Raw genomic sequence first — 22,887 nt, 5'->3', positions numbered from 1 at the left:
GACCAAAAAATAGTCGATAATTTTTCAGCTAGATGGCGCGAGGAATTTTTTTTTCAAATCCAAAATGGCCGCGACTTTGTGAGAGAAAACCCAGTGAGAAAACCTGTGTCGTTCAGTGTGTTACACTAATTTTTCCAAAAATAATTGTTAATTAATTATAAATTGTTGTTAAATCGATTAATTAAATTTTTCTGAACAAAATGTGATATAAATTATTTCAAACTTTTGTGAATTTTGTTCAAAATTAATGGACATGTCAAAGCTCTTGGAGCTGACAAAGGCAGTTATTAGTTTGTTAAATAATCGACAAATAACATGTAAATATTATGTTTTTTTATTGTTATTAATTATTTAGTGCATAAACAAACATAACTACGTAATTTTTTTCAATAATTAAGCCAAAAAAAACATTAATTATTCAAAGTTAGGTTGTCATTTTTTACAAAGAAAGAATTTATCAATTTATTTATAAGTATTTATAAAAATTTGTTGTATATAGCATTGTTGTAACATCCTTGTTGTATAATAATGGTTTTTTTCATTAATAACAATCAAAAAATTATGAAATATTTCAATATCAATCTTCCATTGTTTGAGGCATTTGTCAGTTCTTATTGTCAGTGTTTAGTATGTTTATTTATTCACTTTGAGATTCAATTATTTACTGTCTATTTGTTTTATTATTTATTTATCTGTTATTTGTACATTTACTATTTATTCATTTGTTTAATTATTATTTATTTATTTATTTACCACAAATTTAATAATATCACTTTCATAAACTATCTTTTGTTTTCAATAATTACTCCAGTTTGAAAAAAATTTATAACATAATGTTTATTTAATATTTTTTATGTTTACAGATACCAAATAATGTGGCTAAAACGTTTATTGTGTCAACGTAATTCATCAAGCACAATTATTAAAATTGGGACATAAAAAAAATGACTAAATTAGTTTGTCATTGAAGCCAAAATCATTTTGTAGTAAAGTAATTTTTTTTAATTATTCATTTTTAACAATAAAAATCGTCTTAAATTTATTCAATAATAATTTAATAATTTATTGTTACAGTTGTATTAAATTAATCAATGGCAAAAACATGATTCTCGCTAGTATATGTTAATTAACATACACAAAAGCTTCCATGATGAAAAAAATAAAAAAAGGAAAACGTGAAAAGAGGTTGACATCATTATTAAAAATAATTGAGACAACTGAGATTACTTGTATGCTAAAAAATAACATAAAAAATACCAAAAAGTGTCATAAGGTATACTGGTTTTAGTTTGTGTTACCAAGTGCTTTGAAAAATTAATATAACAATTATTAAACACCAGGACACCTAAGCCAGCAACAAAATGAATTTTTTACAAAAGCATGATACGTTTCAAGAATGTTGAATCTTTGAATATACAAAATGTTAAGCCTAAATGAGTCCAACACTTCATGGATTCATATGCTTTTATCAGCAAGCTTTATGGGTTTTTATTTTAAATTAAAAGTCAAGAGCATCATATGGTGCTAGAGATATTGGTGTTGATGCTCTATTTAATGTACCAATTCATGTTGCATTGTTGCTATTGATGAACATGTACTTATTGTTGTAAAGCATTATTATATGAAAAAAATTGTTTTTGGTATAAGCCGTGTATGACCATAATCGAAACGCAATACATGTTGGCCTGTAGAGTGGCAAGAATCTACCGCCTCTACCAAAGTGAATGTGTAAAAAATATTATGAGCCCCGGACTCGAAATCTTCTTTTGAAATTGATAAGTCATTTTCAAATAAAAATATGGATGATACTAAATAGTTCATTATCAAGTAAATAACAATGAAATATTGAAAATTTAGCTAACATAAAAACTGATTAAAAAAACTGAACTAATTTATAAACTATATGAGCTATTAGGTATTGGTGTTTCTTGTGTTATAAGTGGTGTAAAAGTAATTGTGGTGCTGTGCGAAAATGGTGATAGTGAAAAGTAATAAAAAGTGTGTGATTAGTGTGTGGGAACATTGATAGAATCATCATGAATCACTACTTGGCTTTGCTGATCGGAGAGAGAGAGAATCATCATGATCGACTACATGGCCTTGACGCATTTTGATGATGATCATCGTGGGAAGATGAACATCCACTAAAAAGGTAGGATTTTATTTTATTTAATTGATATAATTGTATTGATGATTATATTTTTTTAAACTCTATGTTAGGCCTTATATATGCATTCTTTAGGTCATCATGCCTAGTTAATACCTTGTTTTAAATTTAATATCTATGCTATTGCTTAGATCACACGTAACGTTATTGTTGTCATGTAAACGCGTACATCAGTGTATATATGCAAAGCCCAAGTAGATTTTTATTAATTACATACATACATCAAAATTTGCTGCTTAAAGCGCAATATTATCTTTTTTTTTTTTTTTTTCTTAAACCCCTTTGTAATACACGAGATTTGAAGTTTTGGTGCATGTCAAGCAATACAGTGTTTTTGATTTTTGATATTTATTAATTTTTTAAAAACCATATATTTAATACTATTATTCAATATAGCTTTAAACAGTTGTGTTATGATTTTATACTCATATTAAAAAAAAAAAAAAAAAAAAAAAATATTTTGCCTTGGCCAGGAATCGAACCTGGTTCACCCTGTTCAAATTATGAGGTGGGTATTCTACCATTAAACTACCGAGGCCTAACTACAGTCTGTAAAAATCGAAACTGTTTTATTTAATTTATGTATTTATTTCATTAGTCACACTCATATCATTAGCAGTGTAGAATTATGAAACAATTTCGATTCTTACATAATGTAGTTCGGCCTCGGTAGTTTAATGGTAGAATACCCACCTCAGAATTTGAATAGGGTGAACCAGGTTCGATTCCTGGCCAAGGCAAAATATTTTTTTTTTTTTTTTCTGATGTTTATTTTTGTCTTGTTAATTAATTAGTATGAAGTCAGTGTAATTTTAACTTCATATAAATAGTCAACTATTTAACAAATTTTTTGTAAAAAAATCAATCATTCTTTTTTATTTAATTTTTTACAAAACTTGATAACAAAATAGCTCGCAATCTTCATCAGATTCTTGAGCTTCTTTATTGAAAAAATCACCACCCATTTCTTGAATTTTAGCTTGTTTTACCCAATCATCAACATTAATTGTTGAATTTAATTTTGTAAAATAACTTGATAGAGTATAAGTTGAAACTATATAGGTATTTTTTTTCAAGTTTTCTTTAAGTAAAGTCCAGACATTATTTTGTTCAGCTTGAGTTGGATAGTCTTCAATAATATTAACAATAACCACAACGTCTGTTGTTTTTAAAACATCTGGTACTTCACTAATTCGTTTGTTCATAACTTCAACACGTTTATCCATTTTATATTTACAAATAATATTTTTTTGAAGTTCACACAATTCCTTATTTATTTCAAGACCAATTATTTTCTCAGCATCAGTATAAACATATGCCTGAAAAATATATTTAAAAAAACAATTTTAAACACTTATATATTTCATATAAAAATTTAAAAATAACAAAAAAAAATTATTCTTACACCGTATAAACCAGCTCCAAGTCTTGAACCAACATCTAGAACAGTTTTACCATCAAGTGTTGGCAAAAAATTGTTGAACACTTGGTACAAGTCTTCTCTAGACAAGGACTGTGAAATAAACTCTATAAAAAGAAAAACATTAGTTAATTATTTGCCTTGATATTAATCAATAATCATTTCCTAATAATTGTTATTATTATTAATAAATTATCTTACAAATAATATTGTTTTGAGTTTAATATTTATTCGTTTTTTTACTCCACATTTATATTATAGAATACATTAAAATTTGCTGCTTAAATCGCAACCTTATATTTAATTTTTTTTATACGACTTTTTTAATACGTGATGTAAGTGTTGGTGCATGTCAAGCGATATAATAAAGTGTTTTAATTTTCAAAGTAAGTATAAATATTTTCAATTTATTATTTTCATTACGTTATTTATAATATTCGTTATTTAAAAATATTTTTGCAAGTAAATTTCAAAAAAAAAATATACAACGTTTTACAGTGAAAACAAACCTTAAAAAATAGTACAAAAATAATCTACATGGCGCTAAACTCGGGGCGTGTAATCGTCCATTATAAACAAACTTTAATAAAAAAAACAGTTAAAAACATTTTTTAATCTGTGTATAGAATTTGTTGTTTTTTTTTTTTCTAATTTTTGTAAATATAAATAAATAAATCAAATCGGATATTTGTAATTCTAAATGTACTCAACGTTCATCAATCAAGTTAATAAAAAAACAAATCAATTAAAATGTCACGTGGTATGTAATAAATATTATTGTAAATAAATTAACGTAATATTTAAGATTTGTTTAATAATAGCTTTTATTAAAATTTGTTTAGAAATATTATTAAAAGATATAACAAAATCAATTGAAGAATGTAATGCAATTTATTATCCATCTTACCGGACAGCAGCAAAATTTCTAATATTACACAAAGCATTAAATAGTAAGTTGTAAATAATTAATTAAAATTATATGATAAATTAATTAACATATAATTAATTAATTAATTTGTTTTTCTTGTTTTTTTTCAGTGCATTGTGTACATTTAAAATTAATCATTGAAATATTTGAGCGTCATAGATTATCAGTTACTGAAAATTCAGTGACACTTGATGATACTGAAATTGAAGATGTCATAAATGATATTTATTTTGCTGCACAAAAAGATAATAATAATGCTGATTTTGATGTTGATAAAACAACAAAATTAACTGTTAATTTTATTTTAAATACATTTGACAAGTGAGTTATATTTAATATAATAAATGTATATATTTGATTTAATTATTATTGATAATATAAAGTAATAATTATTTATAATTTTTCAGTAAACGTCGTGGTAAAGCACTTGTATTTTCAGTTAAAGTATTTTTAACATTATTATGCTGTGGTAAATTACAAGATAAATACGAATATTTATATAGATTACTTGCTGATCATAATGCATGTTTATCAAAAGCAAGTTTACATATGTTATTATCAAATATATGTAATATTACTGAAACAATTGGTGAAAATGTTGCATATGGTAGTCATTATATACAATCAAGTATTGAAAATTGTTTTATTGAATCACAAGGTTGTCTTGGTGTTAGTGAAACAGAATTTGGTATTTGGTTAATGCAAGATCCACAATTATTTAATTGGATATCAACATTTAATAGTCTTAAATTAGCTGAAAAAATTATTCATAATGTTAAATGTTCAACTTGTAAAACAACACCAATACATGGGCCATGTTTTTCATGTGTTAGATGTACAAAATATCATCAATGTCAAGCATGTTTTTTTCATGGTAAAATATCAAATAAACATAAGCTAAAACATCCAGTACGTGAATATTTTAATAAAACAACAAATCGTGAAGTTAAAAAAATTATTGTTGAATTAATTAGAAATAAATTACGTATTTGTCCAACACATGTTGATACATTACGTGCTGAATCATTATTACCAAATCCAACTGAAGATGAAGCACGACAAATTGATGCTGTATCATTACGTGGTACAATAAAAAGAAAAATATTATCTGATCCACAAAAAGAACTTCAAAGTATTATTAATCATTTGGAAGATGAAAATCGTCAATTACAAGTTGAAATACAAGAAATATGTGGTAGTAGAGCTGATAGATTACAACGACATAGAGCAACTGTTGAATCACAATTACAACGTTTAAAAATTCTTAAAAAATATTTATTTAATGGACAACAAATTGCTCTTGCACAAACAGTTAATAGAGTACAAAGTACACCAATGCTTCGTCCAATAGCAGCTAAATATCCAAACTTTGCATTGCCTGAATTTGAATTAAGTCCAATTGGACGACAAATTAATACAAATAAAACAAATATACAATCACGTGGTGATACATGCAATATGACCAAAGATAAATCAAAATTATACACAAATACTTTTGGAAATTCTAATGATAATAATGATGATGATGATGATGATGATGATGATGATGATGATCAACAATATTCAACAAATTTGTATAGTTATCCAAAAACATCAGAACAAACGAAAATTGAATTAAGCACATGGATTGGTGAAAATAAAACAAGTCTTGAAAAAATTGAAAGTGGTTTTTCACAATGGCTTGATACAAATAATGGTAATTAAATTTTTTCTAAATGCTATTGCTAATAGATGTAATTTTAATTATTTTTTTTTTAATTTCAAGTAGGACTGCCAAAAGATTTACCATCATCATTACAACGGTTTGATAAACATTCACAACATAGTAGTTTACAAAATATACAAGGTGATTTGAATGAAATTTTAAGTCGTCTTCAGCATATGGTTGCTAATGATTGTCTTTTAGAAGGTAAGAAATGTTAAATTTCTATAGTTATTTTGTTTAATTGCCCAACTAATTTTTATTGAATGAAAAAAATAAGATATTCATTGTCTTTTTATTTATTAATTTTTAATTTATAAACTACGGTTAGTTAAAGTACTCATACATACACATAATTTAATGTATATTATTTCATAATAATCTTAAGCTCTAATCCTCTAAAGATATCTGCTAATAGTAATAAAAATTAGCAATAGATTATTTACAGTATAAATTATTTACAATGTCACATGTATACTTATTATTAATTATTTATTTATTCTTAAAAATTGCTTTAAATTTCTTATTTAAGGAAACTTATATTTATTTATTTTTTTCTTCGTTTATTTCACATATTAAGAATAATAAAAAGATATATTATGAATTAATATATACGTAAACGTTTACACAAAAACAACAACAACAAAACTATAAAAAAAAATATATATATTATAAATAAAATTTATTTACATAACTTTATATATTATTTTGCGAAAAAAAACAACTTAAAAATATATATATTTTTACTTAATAATTCCATACTTTGAAGGTATTTAAAATTTTTATAATTGAATCTCACGAAATTTAAAATTAAAAGCTATTTTTAACAGTTAAATAAATATTTCAATTGATAATTTTTTTTTTTTAAATCTTCATTTTATTATTTTAAAGAGAAAAAAATTATTGATTCAATATATATTTTATTAAATATTTTAGATACTTTTTATTTTTGTTAAAAAAAGATGTTAACTTAGTAAAAATTAATTACACAGTAGCTAATTTGTTTTTATTTAAATAAAAATTGAAATAACACTCACATGATATGTCAAATAATTAATTATTTGATGATATTATTTTGTTAGTTAATAATTCAATTTATCTATTTGAAAAAAAAAATCTAAACTTGAACTAATTGTTACTGTATTACAGAATCATTTACCGCAAACGACAATTGTGAACTAAAACGAGCCGCAACGGAAATGGAGGACTTGTTAACTGGTCTTATTGAAGGAATGGAATCACGTATCGATAAACTAGCCACAATAGTATAAAAATAATAATAAACTAATGACAATATATTCTATTTTTAAATTTTAAAATAATAATTTTTTCTATTTTTAATACTTTTTTATACAAAACTGATAAAATAATATTAATAAATATTTTTTACATTTTTTTTTATTTCTTTAATCTTTAATTATATATAATTATTATGAAAAAAAATATATGATTTATACAATAATTAGTTGCATAAAAAAATACTTTATCAAGTTTCTTGATTGTTTATTATATCTCTTTTTTTTTCTAATTAAAAATGAGTACTGTTTTAATAACATCAATTACATTTAAAAATGTAGTGGATAAAGTCGTAAAGCATCAGGTGAATCTTATTAAAATGACACACGATTAAATCCAATTGTGAGTTATCGATCACAAAAATAAAAAAACAAACAACACTGCTTGTACTGATAATCAAAATTGTTTACGCTATTTTTTTTTTTTTTTTAATCCGACAATCCGATATAATGTATTTTAAAAAATGGTAAACAACATATCTTGAAAGTAGTTATTGACCTTTTAAATATATATTTAATATTAATATTTTGATAGTCAATCATAGACTCATGTAGATTCAACTATTTATAGATTTTTATTATTTTTTTTAAAAAGCTATTTATAGAAACTATATTTAGAATGTAAACAAGACATTTATTTTATAGATAAATTGGTGATAATTTATGAGGATTATTCAAATAAATTATATACTATAATCTATGATTTTTCTATGATTTAAAATTTATAATAATTTTTTTTTTTTCATAATAAACAATAGTCATAAATCAATCATTTTTTATTTGAAAATTTTTTTTTTTTTTTATATAAATATATAACAGGGTCATTGACATTTTTATCAACGTCATTTTTTGTTTTTAATTTTTTTATTCTATTAAAAATTAATTAATTATTTACAAATTACTACACCCTTGAATAAATATTTTTTTTTTTTTTTTGAATATATAGAAAAGAGCCAGTCAAAAGAAAATATATTTTCAAACATAATAAAAATTTTTTTTGGTTGAATTTTTTTTGTTTTTTCAATAAAAAAATCATAATTTTTTCAATAACCAGTTTTTTTTTATAAATTCTTGTGTGGTCTTCATGATCGTCATAGGGATTATTTTGTGCGTCATTGATGTTTATGCCCTCAGAAAATATTAAGTATAATTGTTGCAAAAAAAAAAAAAAATATAAAAAAAGTATTTTTAATCTATCGAAACAATGTTTTGAAAATTTATTTCTATGACAATTAAATAATTTTAGAAATCAAAATAAAATATATAATTTTTATTATCAAAGTGTGATTAATTCTTTGACGACATAATAAAATTACTACACTACCTCAACAGGAAGTTGTAGAGGAAAGGGAAAGAAGCATATAAAAATAGAATAAACTTAATATATATTTAATCACAAACGTGTTTGTTTACATAGTTTTTTTTTTTTTCTACCACTGTCTATCTCAATGTATTTTCCTTTTAAAAAAAAAAAAAAAATATTGAATAATCCACGATGTTTAATCACTAAGTATTTCTCATCATTTAATTTTTAATGATAAAAAAAAAAAAAAAAATTGACAATTTATTATATTTTATGAAAATCTAAAAGGAAATATGTGTATAAAAAAAAATTTTTATCATTAATTTGACGTCAAATATGAATTGACGTGACGTTGAAAGGAAGAACGTTTTAGTTGTGACATAATGACACAGGTTTACTTAAAACTTGTGGAAATCCTGTAAACAGGTCGAGAGGGAGAATTATTTTTTTTTGTATGAATATTATGGGGGTAAAAGCATAAAAAAACAACAGGGAACGTGATATTATCCAGTGTTATTCTTGATCTTGTAGAAATAACTTACAAAAAAAAAAAAAAAAAAAATATTATTTAAAATATTTGTATAAGTTACAAATATAATGATTAACATAATAAATAATCAGCTATATTTTTACATTATAATATTAATAGTACTAAATAAATTTACAATGGGACGTGTGCTGGAAAAAATAATAGTCATTGATGATGAAGATGATGATGATAAGACATCAACAAATTTAAATGAAGTTAGACATTCAAAATTACAACACAATTCATTGCATTTATCGAGAAATGATTTTATGGATATTAAAAAATTAGATGCTGAAATGAGAGATAATATAGAAGATAAAAGTGAACATGTGAAATACAATAGTCATCATCATATTAAAAATAATAAACACAAAAAAAGACATAGTATTTATCATAGAAATTTAAAACAAATATATGATGTTGATGTAACTAAAGTACAAAATCGTTCAGTATGTAATTATACTGTTGAACCATTTGATATTACTGATGATTATGTTAAACCAAAAGATCTTGTTGAAATAACATGTAATGACAATGTTATTGGTTCAAATTGTCAATCTAATGGTGGTTATTGTTGTATGCAAACATACAGTACAATACAAGTACTTAATAAAAAAGGTTTAATGAAGAGAAAACGTATTAATACTGGTTGTATATGTGCTTTGCAAATTTTTGCAATGGCTAATTATACTGATAACACTGATAAATACTTGAATAATTAAATGTAAAATGTTTTAAAAACAATTCTTCATATAACAGAGTTAAAATTATCATTTAAATATTTTTTTTATATTTTTTTAATAATTATAAATAATACTCATTCATTATAATCATTGTGTGTAAATCATTGTCAACTAGTAATATATTTATTTTTATTTGTTTTTTCATTTTAAATTATGTATTCAAGTTTTTTTTTTTTTTAAATTATATATTCATTGTGTTCATAATTTTTATAGTTAATTATATTTATAAGTTCAATAATTAATAAATTATTTATCATGTTAATTATTTATAAATATATATTAGAAAAATTTATTCACAACCATTCATAATTTTGAGAGTACAATTGTTTTGATATTTTTCAAGAATTTTTATATTATCATTTATTGGTCTTGAATTAATGACTTTTAGTTCATTTCCAATTTTTAAATGTACACCTTCTACACCTGACACAGGCCATGTTATGTTTAATAAATTATCTGTTTCATTTGGTGTAGGATTACTGTAAATTTTAATTATTTTAATGCTTGAAAAATTATTGATAATTAAATAATTTTATATTTATTTTTATTTACCTGTATTTTGCAAAGTTTGTAAACATTCTGACCATTTGTTTTCTGACAATTGAAAATTTATTTGTTGGATCAAGTGGTACTTTATATATTTTTGGATAAAATAAATATATCAAATCATCTCCATGTGCAACACCTGTTGATAATTTTTTAAAAAATTATATTTCTTTTGTTTGGATTTGTTTGTTTTTTTCTTTTTATTACCATCAAAGTCAATGTGATATCGTTGTCTATGTTGTGAATAATTACCAGCATCAAATGAATTTTGATAATAATAAATAGGTGATTTTGAAAATGGTAGCATTAGTTTTTGCTTCGTATCAATACCAAGTATTGTCAGTACATCACTTAAATTCTGTTGATAAAAAATAGGCTTGTTCATTATGGAACAAAAAAAAATAGAGAGTTTTTTCTTACATTTATTCCTTCCATTACAATGGAAACTGGTAAATCTGTTAAATTATATTTTGATTTACTCGACAAATATTCCATAAATGATTCAATTTTTTCTCCAACTTTATTGTGTAAAACTTTATTCATACTTTTTAAAGCAAATTGTGATTGATCAATTAAACTTTGAACACCTATATAAAGTTAAAAAAATAAAATATTTATTTTGTTTTTAATGAATAAATTAAATGAGTATAAATATTTCGAAATATATACTTGTTGCAAATGAGAGTATTTCGTTGGCAACAAAACCAGCGATATGTGGAATTTGAGAAAAATTTCCTTTTTCCAATTGATTAACAATACACTCAGATAGAAATGCTGTTTCACCAGCAATTTCATAACTTTCTATTGTTGATTTAAATGGACGATCAGCCTGTAATAAAAAACGTAAATTATATATTGAAAAATAAATGAATATAAATGAGGGAGGCTTTACCTTCACTATGTTTTCAGTTGCAAGTACTATTTCTTTAGCTGATTTTTCGGATAATTCTTTAAGTAATATTTCTTTAGATGTGGTATTGATACCAAGCAATTCACCAAGCTTAAAAGCACGTGCTTCAGCTTCATCTGGAGTTGAAAAACCCCAAGGATTTAAAGGTGTTCCACTCATTGAAATTGATTTGTGAAAAAGTCCTATAATATATTATTTTTTTTTTTATTTATACACATTCAAATAAAAATTACTCAGTTGAAATATCCCAATTATAGTTTCAGACAGAAGCGCATAGACAAAGAGAACAGAGAAATTTCGAAAAAAAACTTGTGTACAAAAAAAAAAGCCCCACACAGTGTAAACGACGTCTTGTGGTCGTTTTGCATATATATCTATATGAACTTTATAATTTTAATTGTACAAGATGATCTGATGACTGGATTAATTGATATACACTGTCAAAGACACCAGTGATAACATGACCTAGATATCCTGAACAAAAATTACCCAGTCGAAATATTCCAAACAAAAATATTCACGTGAAAAATATGCCGAATAAAATTAAATAAAAAAAAAACTTGTTGGAAAATATTTCCACAATAAAAATATATCCACTTGCAAGTAAAAAAAAAAAAATAACTTACAAATTCATCAAAAATTCATAATAATTATCTTATTAATTGATATATAATAATAAATTTAAAAAATAACGTAAACATTTTATAAACAATATTTGAAAATTAAATAATATTAACAAAATTAAATTTAAAATAATAATAAAATTTTGTCATTACAATAAAATGACTAATTAATTAATTTTTAAATTAATCAATATTAAATTTATCCAAGATATATGATAGAGATATTATATTTTTTGAAAAATCAATAAATTTTTAAATGCAATATTTATTTATTAATCGTATAAATAATGTTGTCATTTATTTTGGACAAATTTAAAATAGTCATTATATCGTAATGTTACTTGTTTGTCTATAATTAAAATAAATAAATATACCTTGTGATAATTTTGAGAATGAATGAAGATCTACACATGATGCACCTGTGCTTGTACCAAATAAAGTAACACTATTTGGATCACCACCAAATTTAATAATATTATCCTTAACCCATTTTAATGCAAGTGTCTGATCCTTAAGTGCTGCATTACCAGTCGCACCAGTAATATTTAGTGCTAATAAACCTACAAAAAATAAAAAATAAATCAAGTTATTTCGCTTACAAAAAAAAAACATTAACAAAATACGACAAATTGCTGTAATAATAAAAAAATTCTACCTAGTGCACCAAGTCTGTAATTCATGGCAACAAGTACAACATTATCTTCAATAAAAAAATCTGGTCCATAAAATGATGAATTAACATATCCAAATTTAAATTGCCCTCCAAAAATCCACACCATAACAGGAAGTAATTTATCACTTGAATTATTTCCATCTTCAAAAATTGTCTATAATATCAAAATTTTTTTATAAAAAGTATACAAAAATATAGTTTAATTATTTGTTGTATTATCAAATACCTTGGGTGTGTAGACATTTAAATTTAAACAATCTTCATTTCCACTATAATTTTTAAATATAAAATCCATTTGTGGACATTGATTACCTTCTGATGTTGAAATCAATGTCTCATTCCATGATTCAGCTTTTTCGGGTGGCTGAAATTAATTTATTATATTATTATTAATTACTTTTAATTGCTGTTTTTTTTTTTTTTATCAATTACCTTGAATCTTAATTCTCCAATGGGTGGTTTTCCATAGGGAATTCCTTTGAATGATGAATACGAAACAGAATTAACAATTGTTTGTAAAATTTCACCTTGTACTGGTCCTTGATTAGTATAAACAATACTACTTAATTCTCCATTAATTTGAATAATACATTTAAAAATAATGAAAAAAATAGTCGTTGTAAATAAATTACAACAATTATTATAAAGACTTTTAGACATTCTTTTTTTTTTTTTAAATATTAACTGTGCTCAGTGCAAAAGTTACATTGTTTTTGAATAAATGGAAGTGTATATACTTTTGTTTTATCGTTATAATTATTATAATTAAATATTTTACACTTTATCAATGTTGTTTTTTATCAACAAAAAATGATAAACAAAGGAAAAACAATAATAATATTATTACAATGTGTATATTTGTTTTTATATTTCATTAATATAATTTAAATAAATAAATAAATAATTTTTATCTTCAAAATATTTTAATTAATTTTGAAGATTGCGTCTTCTTTTCGTCATGAATTGTCATGAACCTCATTGAACTGTCTTGATTATATACTTAGAAAAAGTACGCTATTAATTATCATGTTACTATTGGATAAAGATATATTCGAAATTGTTTTAGATTATAGAAAACAAACATTTTATTAAATTTATGATTAAGTATTTATTATAATTTATAATTTATTTAACTATTGTTTAAATATTATTTTACTGTTAATCGTAAACTTATTTTATTTATTTTTTAATTTAAAAAACGTTTGTAATATATATTTTATGAGAATCAATGAGAATATAGTAAGAAATATACTTCTATGAGACCGTATGCGGTTTAGGGTCTTTCGACGTTGAAAACTCCTACCGAGTATTAGGATAACAGAAAGAGTTGAGAGATATTCGATGATACGTTAGATATTCCTATTTAAATGTATGAACAAAAATGGCGCTGAAATTTCGTCTAAGCTAGCGATCCAGAAATTTAAAATTACATTTGGGAACATAGGGGTTTTCTTGGGCCCAGCCCTTAACTTTTATAATAAATTATTACTAAAAATAGAGCTATCCTCGTCATTTTTTTTTAAATCATTTTTCTAGGATCTAAGGTAGTTTAGGAAAAAAAATGGAAATTTTTGAAATGGTCAAAAGGGGGTAGGGGGTGGATTTTAACTATTTTTAATTTTTTTAACTATGATAGAGTTGAGGTTGGGTCGTTATTTTTTTTTATTTTTATTGTCTAGGATCTAAAGGTAGTTTAGGAAAAATGGGAATTTTTATAAAATGGTCAAGGGGTAAGGGGTGGATTCTAATTATTTTTATTTTTTTTATATTTGATAGAGTTGAGCTTGGGTCGTAATTTTTTTTTTATTAAATTGTCTAGGATCTAAGCTAGTCTAGGAAAAAAAATGGGAATTTTTGAAATAGTCAAAAGGGGGTAGGGGGTGGATTTTAATTCTTTTTAATTTTTTTAACTATGATAGAGTTGAGCTTGGGTCGTAATTTTTTTTTTATTAAATTGTCTAGGATCTAAGCTAGTTTAGGAAAAAAAATAAGAATTTTTGAAATGGTCGAAGGGGGGTAGGAAGTGGATTTTAATTGTTTCTATTTTTTTTAATATCAGAAACTGACGCCCTCTGCGGCAAAAGACAGAGACAAAAGAAATTCAAATTCGTAATTATCGCAATCAAAAACAATTAAAATCCACTCTCTACCCTCTTTTGACCATTTCAAAAATTTCCATTTTTTTTCCTAAACTAGCTTAGATTCTATAAAATTTAATAAAAAAAAAATAACGACCCAACCTCAACTCTATCATAGTTAAAAAAATTAAAAACAATTAAAATCCACCCCCTACCCCCTTTTGACCGTTTCAAAAATTCCCATTTTTTTTCCTAAACTAGCTTAGATCCTAGACAATTTAATAGAAAAAAAATAACGACCCAACCTCAACCCCATCATAGACAAAAAAAATAAAAACAATTAAAATCCACCCCCTACCCCCTTTTGACCGTTTCAAAAATTCCCATTTTTTTTCCTAAACTAGCTTAGATCCTAGACAATTTAATAAAAAAAAAATTACGACCCAACCTCAACTCTATCATAGTTAAAAAAAATAAAAAAAAATAAAACCCACCCCCTACCCTTTTTGACCATTTAAAAATTTCCATTTTTTTTTCCTGAACTAGCTTAGATCTAGACAATTTAATAAAAAAAATATAACGACTCAACCTCAACTCTATCATAGTTAAAAAAATTATTTAGCTAAAAACCCCTGAATTTGTTCTCTTTAAATACGATGTAACTTATTCCAGAGAGTTGTTTTTTTATATTTGTGACTTCTTTGGAGTATTTTAATACTTAATTAATAATTTCTAATTAATTTTATTAAATTTTATATCATTTTTAATTATTTATTTAAGTTGAGGCCTTGGAACCCGAATCATCCCTGGATCAGGAGATTCGAGACGCTAGCTTAGACGCCAATTTCAGCGCCATTGAACAAAATAAACATCGAAATTTCAGTTGATTGATATGAATAATATATAAACTAAATCGATTTGAAATGTTTATTATTTTTTTTATTTTTTCATATAGAAAACTAGAGATTAAGTAATTAGAACTAATTTTTCCAATTACTGTAATTATTGTAACTGTATAGAAATTGTCAATGAATCTTCACTTGATTTAATCAAGATCATTTATTAATTATCTTATGAAAATTATCATTTGATTTTAGTAGTACAATAGAGTAAAATAAAAAAGTTATTATAACATTATACATTTCGATTTCGATTAATGTATATTTATTTCTATAAACTAAAACTCGATGAATGTAATGTTTATTAATTAAAATGATATAAATTTCATACTCAGTTTGTTTAAATATTATTTTATTAAACAATATTATAAATTTATTGCTTTTTATTTTATATAGGAATGAATGAGAATATACATGTACAGTAAGAAATATATTTCTATAATATATATATAAACCGCATGCGGTTTAGGGTCTTTCGACGTTGAAAACTCCTACCGAGTATTAGGATAACAGAAAGAGTGAGGAGATATTCGATGATACGTTCGATATTCCTATTCGAATGTATGATGCCCTGATACCAGTCCTCACTCACTGGGTCTCAGACGCTCCTCGCTTCAGTATGGCGCTGAAATTGGCGTCTAAGCTAGCGTCTCGAATCTCCTGATCCAGGGATGATTCGGGTTCCAAGGCCTCAACTTAAATAAATAATTAAAAATGATATAAAATTTAATAAAATTAATTAGAAATTATTAATTAAGTATTAAAATACCCCAAAGAAGTCACAAATATAAAAAAACAACTCTCTGGAATAAGTTACATCGTATTTAAAGAGAACAAATTCAGGGGTTTTTAGCTAAATAATTTTTTTAACTATGATAGAGTTGAGGTTGAGTCGTTATTTTTTTTTTATTAAATTGTCTAGGATCTAAGCTAGTTCAGGAAAAAAAATGGAAATTTTTGAAATGGTCAAAAGGGGGTAGGGGGTGGATTTTAATTGTTTTTATTTTTTTTAACTATGATAGAGTTGAGGTTGGGTCGTAATTTTTTTTTTATTAAATTGTCTAGGATCTAAGATAGTTTAGAAAAAAAAATGGGAATTTTTGAAACGGTCAAAAGGGGGTAGGGGGTGGATTTAAACTATTTTTATTTTTTTTGTCTATGATGGGGTTGAGGTTGGGTCGTTATTTTTTTTCTATTAAATTGTCTAGGATCTAAGCTAGTTTAGGAAAAAAAATGGGAATTTTTGAAATGGTCAAAAGGGGGTAGGGGGTGAATTTTAATTGTTTTTAATTTTTTTAACTATGATAGAGTTGAGGTTGGGTCGTTATTTTTTTTTTATTAAATTTTATAGAATCTAAGCTAGTTTAGGAAAAAAAATGGGAATTTTTGAAATGGTCAAAATAGGGGGTAGAGAGTGGATTTTAATTGTTTTTTGATTGCGATAATTACGAATTTGAATTTCTTTTGTCTCTGTCTTTTGCCGCAGAGGGCGTCAGTTTCTGATATTAGAAAAAATAGAAACAATTAAAATCCACTTCCTACCCCTACGACCATTTCAAAAATTCATCCTAAACTGCACAGATCTGAACAATTAATAAAAAAATAATACTATCATAGTTAGAAATAAAATATATATCCACCTACTGTTAATTTCAAAACCTATAACACTTACATCCTAAGAGATAGCTCTATTTTTATTAATAATTTATTATGAAAGTTAAGGGCTGGGCCCAAGAAAACCCCTATGTTCCCTGCACTTTAAATTTCTGGACGCTAGCTTAGACGCCAATTTCAGCGCCATCGCTTCAGTGTCATGACATGAAAATATGAAATCATGTTAGCGTCTCAAATTTTCTGATCCAGGGGTAATTCAGGTTCCAATGCCCCAAATTAAAAAATAATTAAAAATTACGAAATAAATAAAAATTATTGATAAATTATTAATGTACTCTTAAGAAGTCATAGATATAATAAAACAACCCTCTGGAAATAGTTATATCGTATTTTGAATTGAGCTTAATTATTTATTTAACAACCCTTGATTTTATTTTTTATTCATTTAATTATTTATTCTTCTTAAATATACAATGTAACTATTTTCAAATGATTGTTTTTTTATATGTAAGCTTGGTAGAAATATACAGGTATGTCCATGCCTCGGACGAAAATAAAAATCTACTGCGCAGACCATTGGCGGCATTACATGTTTATTGATAAATGTGTATCATATTATTATTGTACTATTAATAATGGCGCTAAAAAGTTACATTAATCATAAATAAAACTTTAAAAATAATATTTAATAATTCTACGTATTTATAGATGTTGCAAAACAATTAGAAATTGAACTTTTACTTTTTCACAAAACTTTGATAAAAATAAAAGAAATTTTACATATTTAGTTAACAAACTAAGCGGATAAAAAGAACGATATAAATATTGCACTGGATGCAATACAATGTTCATACTTGTACGTACATTTGACTCAGAGTTTTTAATGAGCAAATTATAGAAGATAAAAAGAAAAATAAGTTGAAAAAAATATGTAACAAAGCTTAATATTTATTTTATTTTCTATTTTTTATATAATTAATCATGTGTTTATGTATTTTTATTATTTTTAATCTTTTATTAAGATCATCTTTAATATGTATTTTAATTTATGATTTAAGCTTCACTTTAGCTAATATGGCAACCCTTGGTTTTATTTTTCATTGGCTTAAAAATTTATGCGCATGGACCTACCTGTATATTTCTACCATGTATGTAGGACTTCTTAGGGGCACATTAATAATTTGTCAATAATTTTTATTCAATATTTTGTCATTTTTAATTATTTTTTAATTTGGAAACCTGAATTATCCCTGGATCAGGAAATTCGAGACGCTAACATAGACGCTCCTCGCTTCAGTGTCATGTCATGACAATGGCGCTGAAATCATTTGCTCAGAGACCCAGTGAGTGAGGACTGGTATCAGGGCATCATACATTCGAATAGGAATATCGAACGTATCATCGAATATCTCCTAACTTTTTCTGTTATCCTAATACTCGGTAGGAGTTTTCAACGTCGAAAGACCCTAAACCGCATGCGGTTTATATTATAGAAATATATTTCTTACTGTACATGTATATTCTCATTCATTCCTATATAAAATAAAAAGCAATAAATTTATAATGAACAGTAAAATAATATTTAAACAAACTGAGTATGAAATTTATGTTATTTTAATTAATAAAAATATTATTACAAACAATATTTATTCATCAAAACTTTAGTTTATTAAAATAAATACATTAAACGAAATCGAAATGTTAAGTGTTATAATAATTTTTTTATTTTACTCTATATTGCACTATCAAAATCAAATGATAATTTTTATAAGATAATTGATAAATGATCTTGATTAAATCAAGTGAAGATTCATTGACAATTTCTGTACAGTTACAATAATTACAGTAATTAAAAAAATTAGTTCTAATCACTTAATCTCTAGTTTTCTATATGAAAAAATAATAAACATTTCAAATCGATTTAGTTTATATATTATTCATATCAATCAACTGAAATTTCGATGTTTATTTTGTTCTATTTTTTTTTATCAATGAAAATGACAATAATTATTTGAGTCATACATTTCATGCGCAGCTGGTTGAATTATCCTCCTCCTTCTCCCTTAAAACGATCGAAACAGCTGGATATAATAATTTCTACAGGACTTTACCACCTGTATAAAAGGGGACCTCTTTCCACTTTGATTAACGCTTTGACGTTGCTATCGCGACCAACTCTGTTTTTTACATCAAATATTAAAACTGTGTAAAATAACAATCAAAAATTCAAAAACTCCAATCAAATAACAATTATTTATTTAATAATTATATTGTGTTAATTATCATTTTTAAAATATTTTAATTTGTGTTTATTGAAATGAACATAGAAAACAATGGTAAGTTTATATTTATATACATTATTATTTTATAATTTAAATATCTAATTTGTAATTCAATTAATTTATTTTTAATTATTAAATTTATTATTAACAAATGAAATGTTGAAAAAAAAAATTAATATTAATTAGATATTGATGATGATGATACTACTGGTTCCAAGTATCAATTGACAGACCAAAAATCATCAACTTCAAAATTTTCGAAAAATTTAATCATCTCAAAAATGGCATGTTGCAGATGTCGTAATGATTCACTCACAAAAGTTGAACCAAAGGTATTTAAAAAAAAAAAAAACATTAAATACTTACTCTAATAAATAATATTTATTTAATATTTTTGTTTTTCAGTCATTTGATCCTGAAATTTCTACGCTCGATGAAAGCGAAAATATATTTACTGAAAACAGAAAATCCACAGATATTTTTGCTTTAATTATTATCTTAATAATTATTGGAGGTTTTGTATGTTGTTTTTTTTTTTAAATTACATTAAGTTTAAAAAGAAAAGAAAATTATAAATAAATTTATTATTTAAAAGGTATTTATATTAATATCAATTGGATCGAAAGAAAATTTTAATCGTAATGTTACTAATGAAACTGATCAATGTCCAAATATTTGTGGATGGATTAAAAATAAAAAAATGGATCCAAAATATAAATGTGATGGTGCTGATACACGTCATCTTCTTGAGTAAATAAATTATTATTAAAATTATTATTAAACTAATATATATTATATTAATTTTATTTTTTTTTATTATAGAAATTTTTTAAATCACTGTGTTCCAAAACAAGTGACTGATCGTGCAAATTATATTATAAAAACTCTTGGTTTAGAAACATTTTTTTATGTAAGTATATAATTTATTTATAATAAAAATTTAAAATATTAATTATTAATAATATTTTTTTTAACAGGAAATATCAAGTGATTTAAAAATTGCATGGAGAGAATTGATGTATCTACTTTTAGTTATTTTAGGTATTTCACTTGGAATGTTAATTGCATTTAGATACATTGTACAATATGTTACATATTTTGTTTTAAGTGGTACTGTTGCTGTATCAAGTGGTGGCACAATTTATTTCTGGTAGATATATATGTTTATTATTATTTAAAAATACAATATAAATAAATAATAAATGAAAATTGATTATTTAGGCTTGCATGGCATCATGAAAAAACAGCAGTAATGATTGGTTCGATAAAACAAAACAATTCAAGTACAACATCATATTTTATTTATGCAATATTAATGTCAATTGTTGCAATAATAATGATACTTGTTATATTTGTATTGAGAAAAAGAATTGCACTTGTTATACAATTATTTCATGAAGCTGGTAAAGCTGTTTATTCAATGCCTGCATTGTTACTTCAACCTGTATATGTAAGTATATTAATGATTTTAAAATTATAATCAAATGAATATAATTAATACAATTATTTTAATTTCAAGACTTATATTTTAATTGGTGTATCATTTATTGGTCTTTGGATGACAAGTCTTTGGATTGAAAATACTGGTGAATTACATGCAAATAATTTAAATCAACTTGAATATAAAAAAGATACATTACTCATTGCAAGTATTAATAAATAATTAATTTTTATAATTTTATATTGTTTAGATAAATTTATAATTTATAATTTTTTATATAGATAGCAAGATGGTACAGCATTTTTATGTTTTTTATTTTGGTGGAATTTTATCTTGGTTGTCAGCATATGATTGTTGCTGGTGCTGTTGCACGTTGGTTTTTTACCAGGTAATATTTAATTATATAATTTAATTAACTAATTAACAAATAATAAATATTTTATTTTTGTAGAAATAAAAAAAAACTATCATTGGTTGTTAGTAAAAGTACATATTACTTGTTTCGTTTTCATCTTGGTACTGTTGCATTTGGTACTCTTGTTTTAAGTATTGTAAGAATGTTACTTGCAATTGTAACATTTATACAAAATCGTTTAAATGGATATGATAATAAATTTATCAAAGGAATTATTTGGTGTTGTCAATGTTGGATATTTTTATTTGAATGTACACTTAAATATGTTACGAGAAATGCTTATATTGAAACTGGTAAGAATATTTTATGAAAAATTATAAATTAGCTGTTTATATTAATTTTTTTTTTTAAATTATTTACAGCAATTTATGGATGTGATTTTTGTACTGGAGGAAAAAAAGCATTTAGAGCAATATCAGATAATATTTTAAGAGAAGCTGTTATAAATAGTGTTGGTGATTTTATTTTATTTTTAGGAAAAATATTTGTCGTTGCAGTGACAATTGTCGTTGGTGTTTATTTAATTCAGGTAATTATTATTATATTTTTTTACTTATATCAATTTATTGTTTGTTAATATGATTCATTTTTTTTTAGAAAAAAAGTGGGCTTTATCATCCATGGGTTACTATTTTTATAGCTGGATTATTTGCATTTTTAATTGCCCACTGTTTTATTTCAATTTACGAGGTAATTTGATGTCTTTTTTAAATCAATTTTGTTGATGATAATTATGTATAATTGTGATTTTAATTATTACAGATGATTATTGATACAATTTTCATATGTTTTTGTGAAGATTGTTCTACAAATGATGGAATAAGTAGACCGTATTACATGAGTAGAGGATTAATGGTAAATAATTTATAATAATTAAACAAATATTAATTAAAATAAATAACTATTTTGTTTTTTCATTACGCAGGAATTTGTTGAGAACAGCAATAAAGTACTTGGTCATTTGAATAATCAATCATTAAGATACTGAAATATCGAAAAATACAGAAAAATTAGTCAAAAAAAAAAGCTTGAAGACTGATCAGAAACAATTGTTTGCAATGACCATCTTTACTGAAGAAAAATAAGGTTTTATTTACACTTAAATTATTAAACTTTGTACACATCTAAAAATAAATTTTTTTACTAAAAAAATAGCAAAAGCAGTGTAAATATTTTTTCATATATTTTATTTTCTTTGTCATGGTTTATTCAGTTTATAAATATTAGATTGCAAAATAAAACAAAAAAAAAAGCGACGTAATTGTGCTTGAACATTTTTTTTTTAAATAAACATTTAGTTTTTTTTTTTTTTTGCAATA

General features: G+C 23.9%; 4 protein-coding genes across 6 annotated transcripts; 2 read left to right on the top strand and 2 right to left on the bottom strand.

The window, feature by feature from the left end:
* Positions 1-3,003: 3,003 nt before the first annotated feature.
* LOC122850963 lies at positions 3,004-3,837 on the bottom strand. Its single transcript, XM_044150004.1, has 3 exons — positions 3,831-3,837; positions 3,573-3,694; positions 3,004-3,486 (listed from the first exon to the last, which is right to left on the bottom strand). The coding sequence occupies exons 1-3, from the start codon at positions 3,835-3,837 to the stop codon at positions 3,055-3,057; spliced, it is 561 nt and encodes a 186-aa protein (XP_044005939.1). The 3' UTR covers positions 3,004-3,054.
* A 336-nt stretch (positions 3,838-4,173) lies between these two features.
* LOC122852194 (dystrophin-1-like) lies at positions 4,174-7,574 on the top strand. Of its 2 annotated transcripts, none has more exons than XM_044151835.1 (6): positions 4,174-4,347; positions 4,430-4,537; positions 4,626-4,836; positions 4,923-6,211; positions 6,281-6,424; positions 7,367-7,574. In XM_044151835.1, the coding sequence occupies exons 1-6, from the start codon at positions 4,338-4,340 to the stop codon at positions 7,486-7,488; spliced, it is 1,884 nt and encodes a 627-aa protein (XP_044007770.1). In that variant the 5' UTR covers positions 4,174-4,337; the 3' UTR covers positions 7,489-7,574. The 2 variants fall into 2 exon arrangements, with proteins under 2 accessions (XP_044007770.1, XP_044007772.1); XM_044151837.1 differs by having other exon boundaries at positions 4,175-4,347; positions 6,284-6,424; positions 7,367-7,573.
* Positions 7,575-10,349: 2,775 nt separating this feature from the next.
* On the bottom strand, positions 10,350-13,543 carry LOC122852193 (juvenile hormone esterase-like). Of its 2 annotated transcripts, none has more exons than XM_044151833.1 (10): positions 13,272-13,543; positions 13,066-13,203; positions 12,822-12,993; positions 12,541-12,726; positions 11,526-11,725; positions 11,303-11,462; positions 11,054-11,220; positions 10,841-10,991; positions 10,640-10,772; positions 10,350-10,566 (listed from the first exon to the last, which is right to left on the bottom strand). In XM_044151833.1, exons 1-10 carry the CDS (start codon positions 13,497-13,499, stop codon positions 10,377-10,379), a joined length of 1,725 nt encoding a protein of 574 aa, XP_044007768.1. In that variant the 5' UTR covers positions 13,500-13,543; the 3' UTR covers positions 10,350-10,376. The 2 variants fall into 2 exon arrangements, with proteins under 2 accessions (XP_044007768.1, XP_044007769.1); XM_044151834.1 differs by having other exon boundaries at positions 10,886-10,991.
* A 5,988-nt stretch (positions 13,544-19,531) lies between these two features.
* On the top strand, positions 19,532-22,583 carry LOC122852192 (choline transporter-like protein 1). The gene is made up of 14 exons (XM_044151832.1): positions 19,532-19,766; positions 19,899-20,044; positions 20,118-20,231; positions 20,308-20,462; positions 20,535-20,622; positions 20,690-20,862; positions 20,934-21,162; positions 21,232-21,357; positions 21,435-21,541; positions 21,605-21,861; positions 21,931-22,097; positions 22,166-22,258; positions 22,331-22,423; positions 22,494-22,583. The coding sequence occupies exons 1-14, from the start codon at positions 19,748-19,750 to the stop codon at positions 22,554-22,556; spliced, it is 1,830 nt and encodes a 609-aa protein (XP_044007767.1). The 5' UTR covers positions 19,532-19,747; the 3' UTR covers positions 22,557-22,583.
* Positions 22,584-22,887: the final 304 nt, after the last annotated feature.

Source organism: Aphidius gifuensis, linkage group LG3 (assembly GCF_014905175.1).
Source record: "Aphidius gifuensis isolate YNYX2018 linkage group LG3, ASM1490517v1, whole genome shotgun sequence".
Taxonomy (NCBI): domain Eukaryota; kingdom Metazoa; phylum Arthropoda; class Insecta; order Hymenoptera; family Braconidae; genus Aphidius; species Aphidius gifuensis.
The sequence above is the reverse complement of the archived record's forward strand: the minus strand, read 5'-3'. Positions and strand labels throughout refer to the sequence as shown.

Coding starts and splice junctions, on each gene's coding strand:
- LOC122852192 (XM_044151832.1), top strand. Junction 20,863..20,933: donor GGTGGCACAATTTATTTCTG/GTAGATATATAT, acceptor TTGATTATTTAG/GCTTGCATGGCATCATGAAA. Junction 21,862..21,930: donor AAATGCTTATATTGAAACTG/GTAAGAATATTT, acceptor AATTATTTACAG/CAATTTATGGATGTGATTTT.
- LOC122852194 (XM_044151835.1), top strand. Junction 4,538..4,625: donor ATTACACAAAGCATTAAATA/GTAAGTTGTAAA, acceptor GTTTTTTTTCAG/TGCATTGTGTACATTTAAAA. Junction 4,837..4,922: donor ATTTTAAATACATTTGACAA/GTGAGTTATATT, acceptor ATAATTTTTCAG/TAAACGTCGTGGTAAAGCAC.
- LOC122850963 (XM_044150004.1), bottom strand. Junction 3,487..3,572: donor TTGGAGCTGGTTTATACGGT/GTAAGAATAATT, acceptor TATATTTTTCAG/GCATATGTTTATACTGATGC.
- LOC122852193 (XM_044151833.1), bottom strand. CDS start 13,499: ATGTCTAAAAGTCTTTATAATAATTGTTGTAATTTATTTACAACGACT. Junction 12,727..12,821: donor TTACAGACTTGGTGCACTAG/GTAGAATTTTTT, acceptor TATTTTTTGTAG/GTTTATTAGCACTAAATATT. Junction 10,567..10,639: donor ACAAACTTTGCAAAATACAG/GTAAATAAAAAT, acceptor TAAAATTTACAG/TAATCCTACACCAAATGAAA.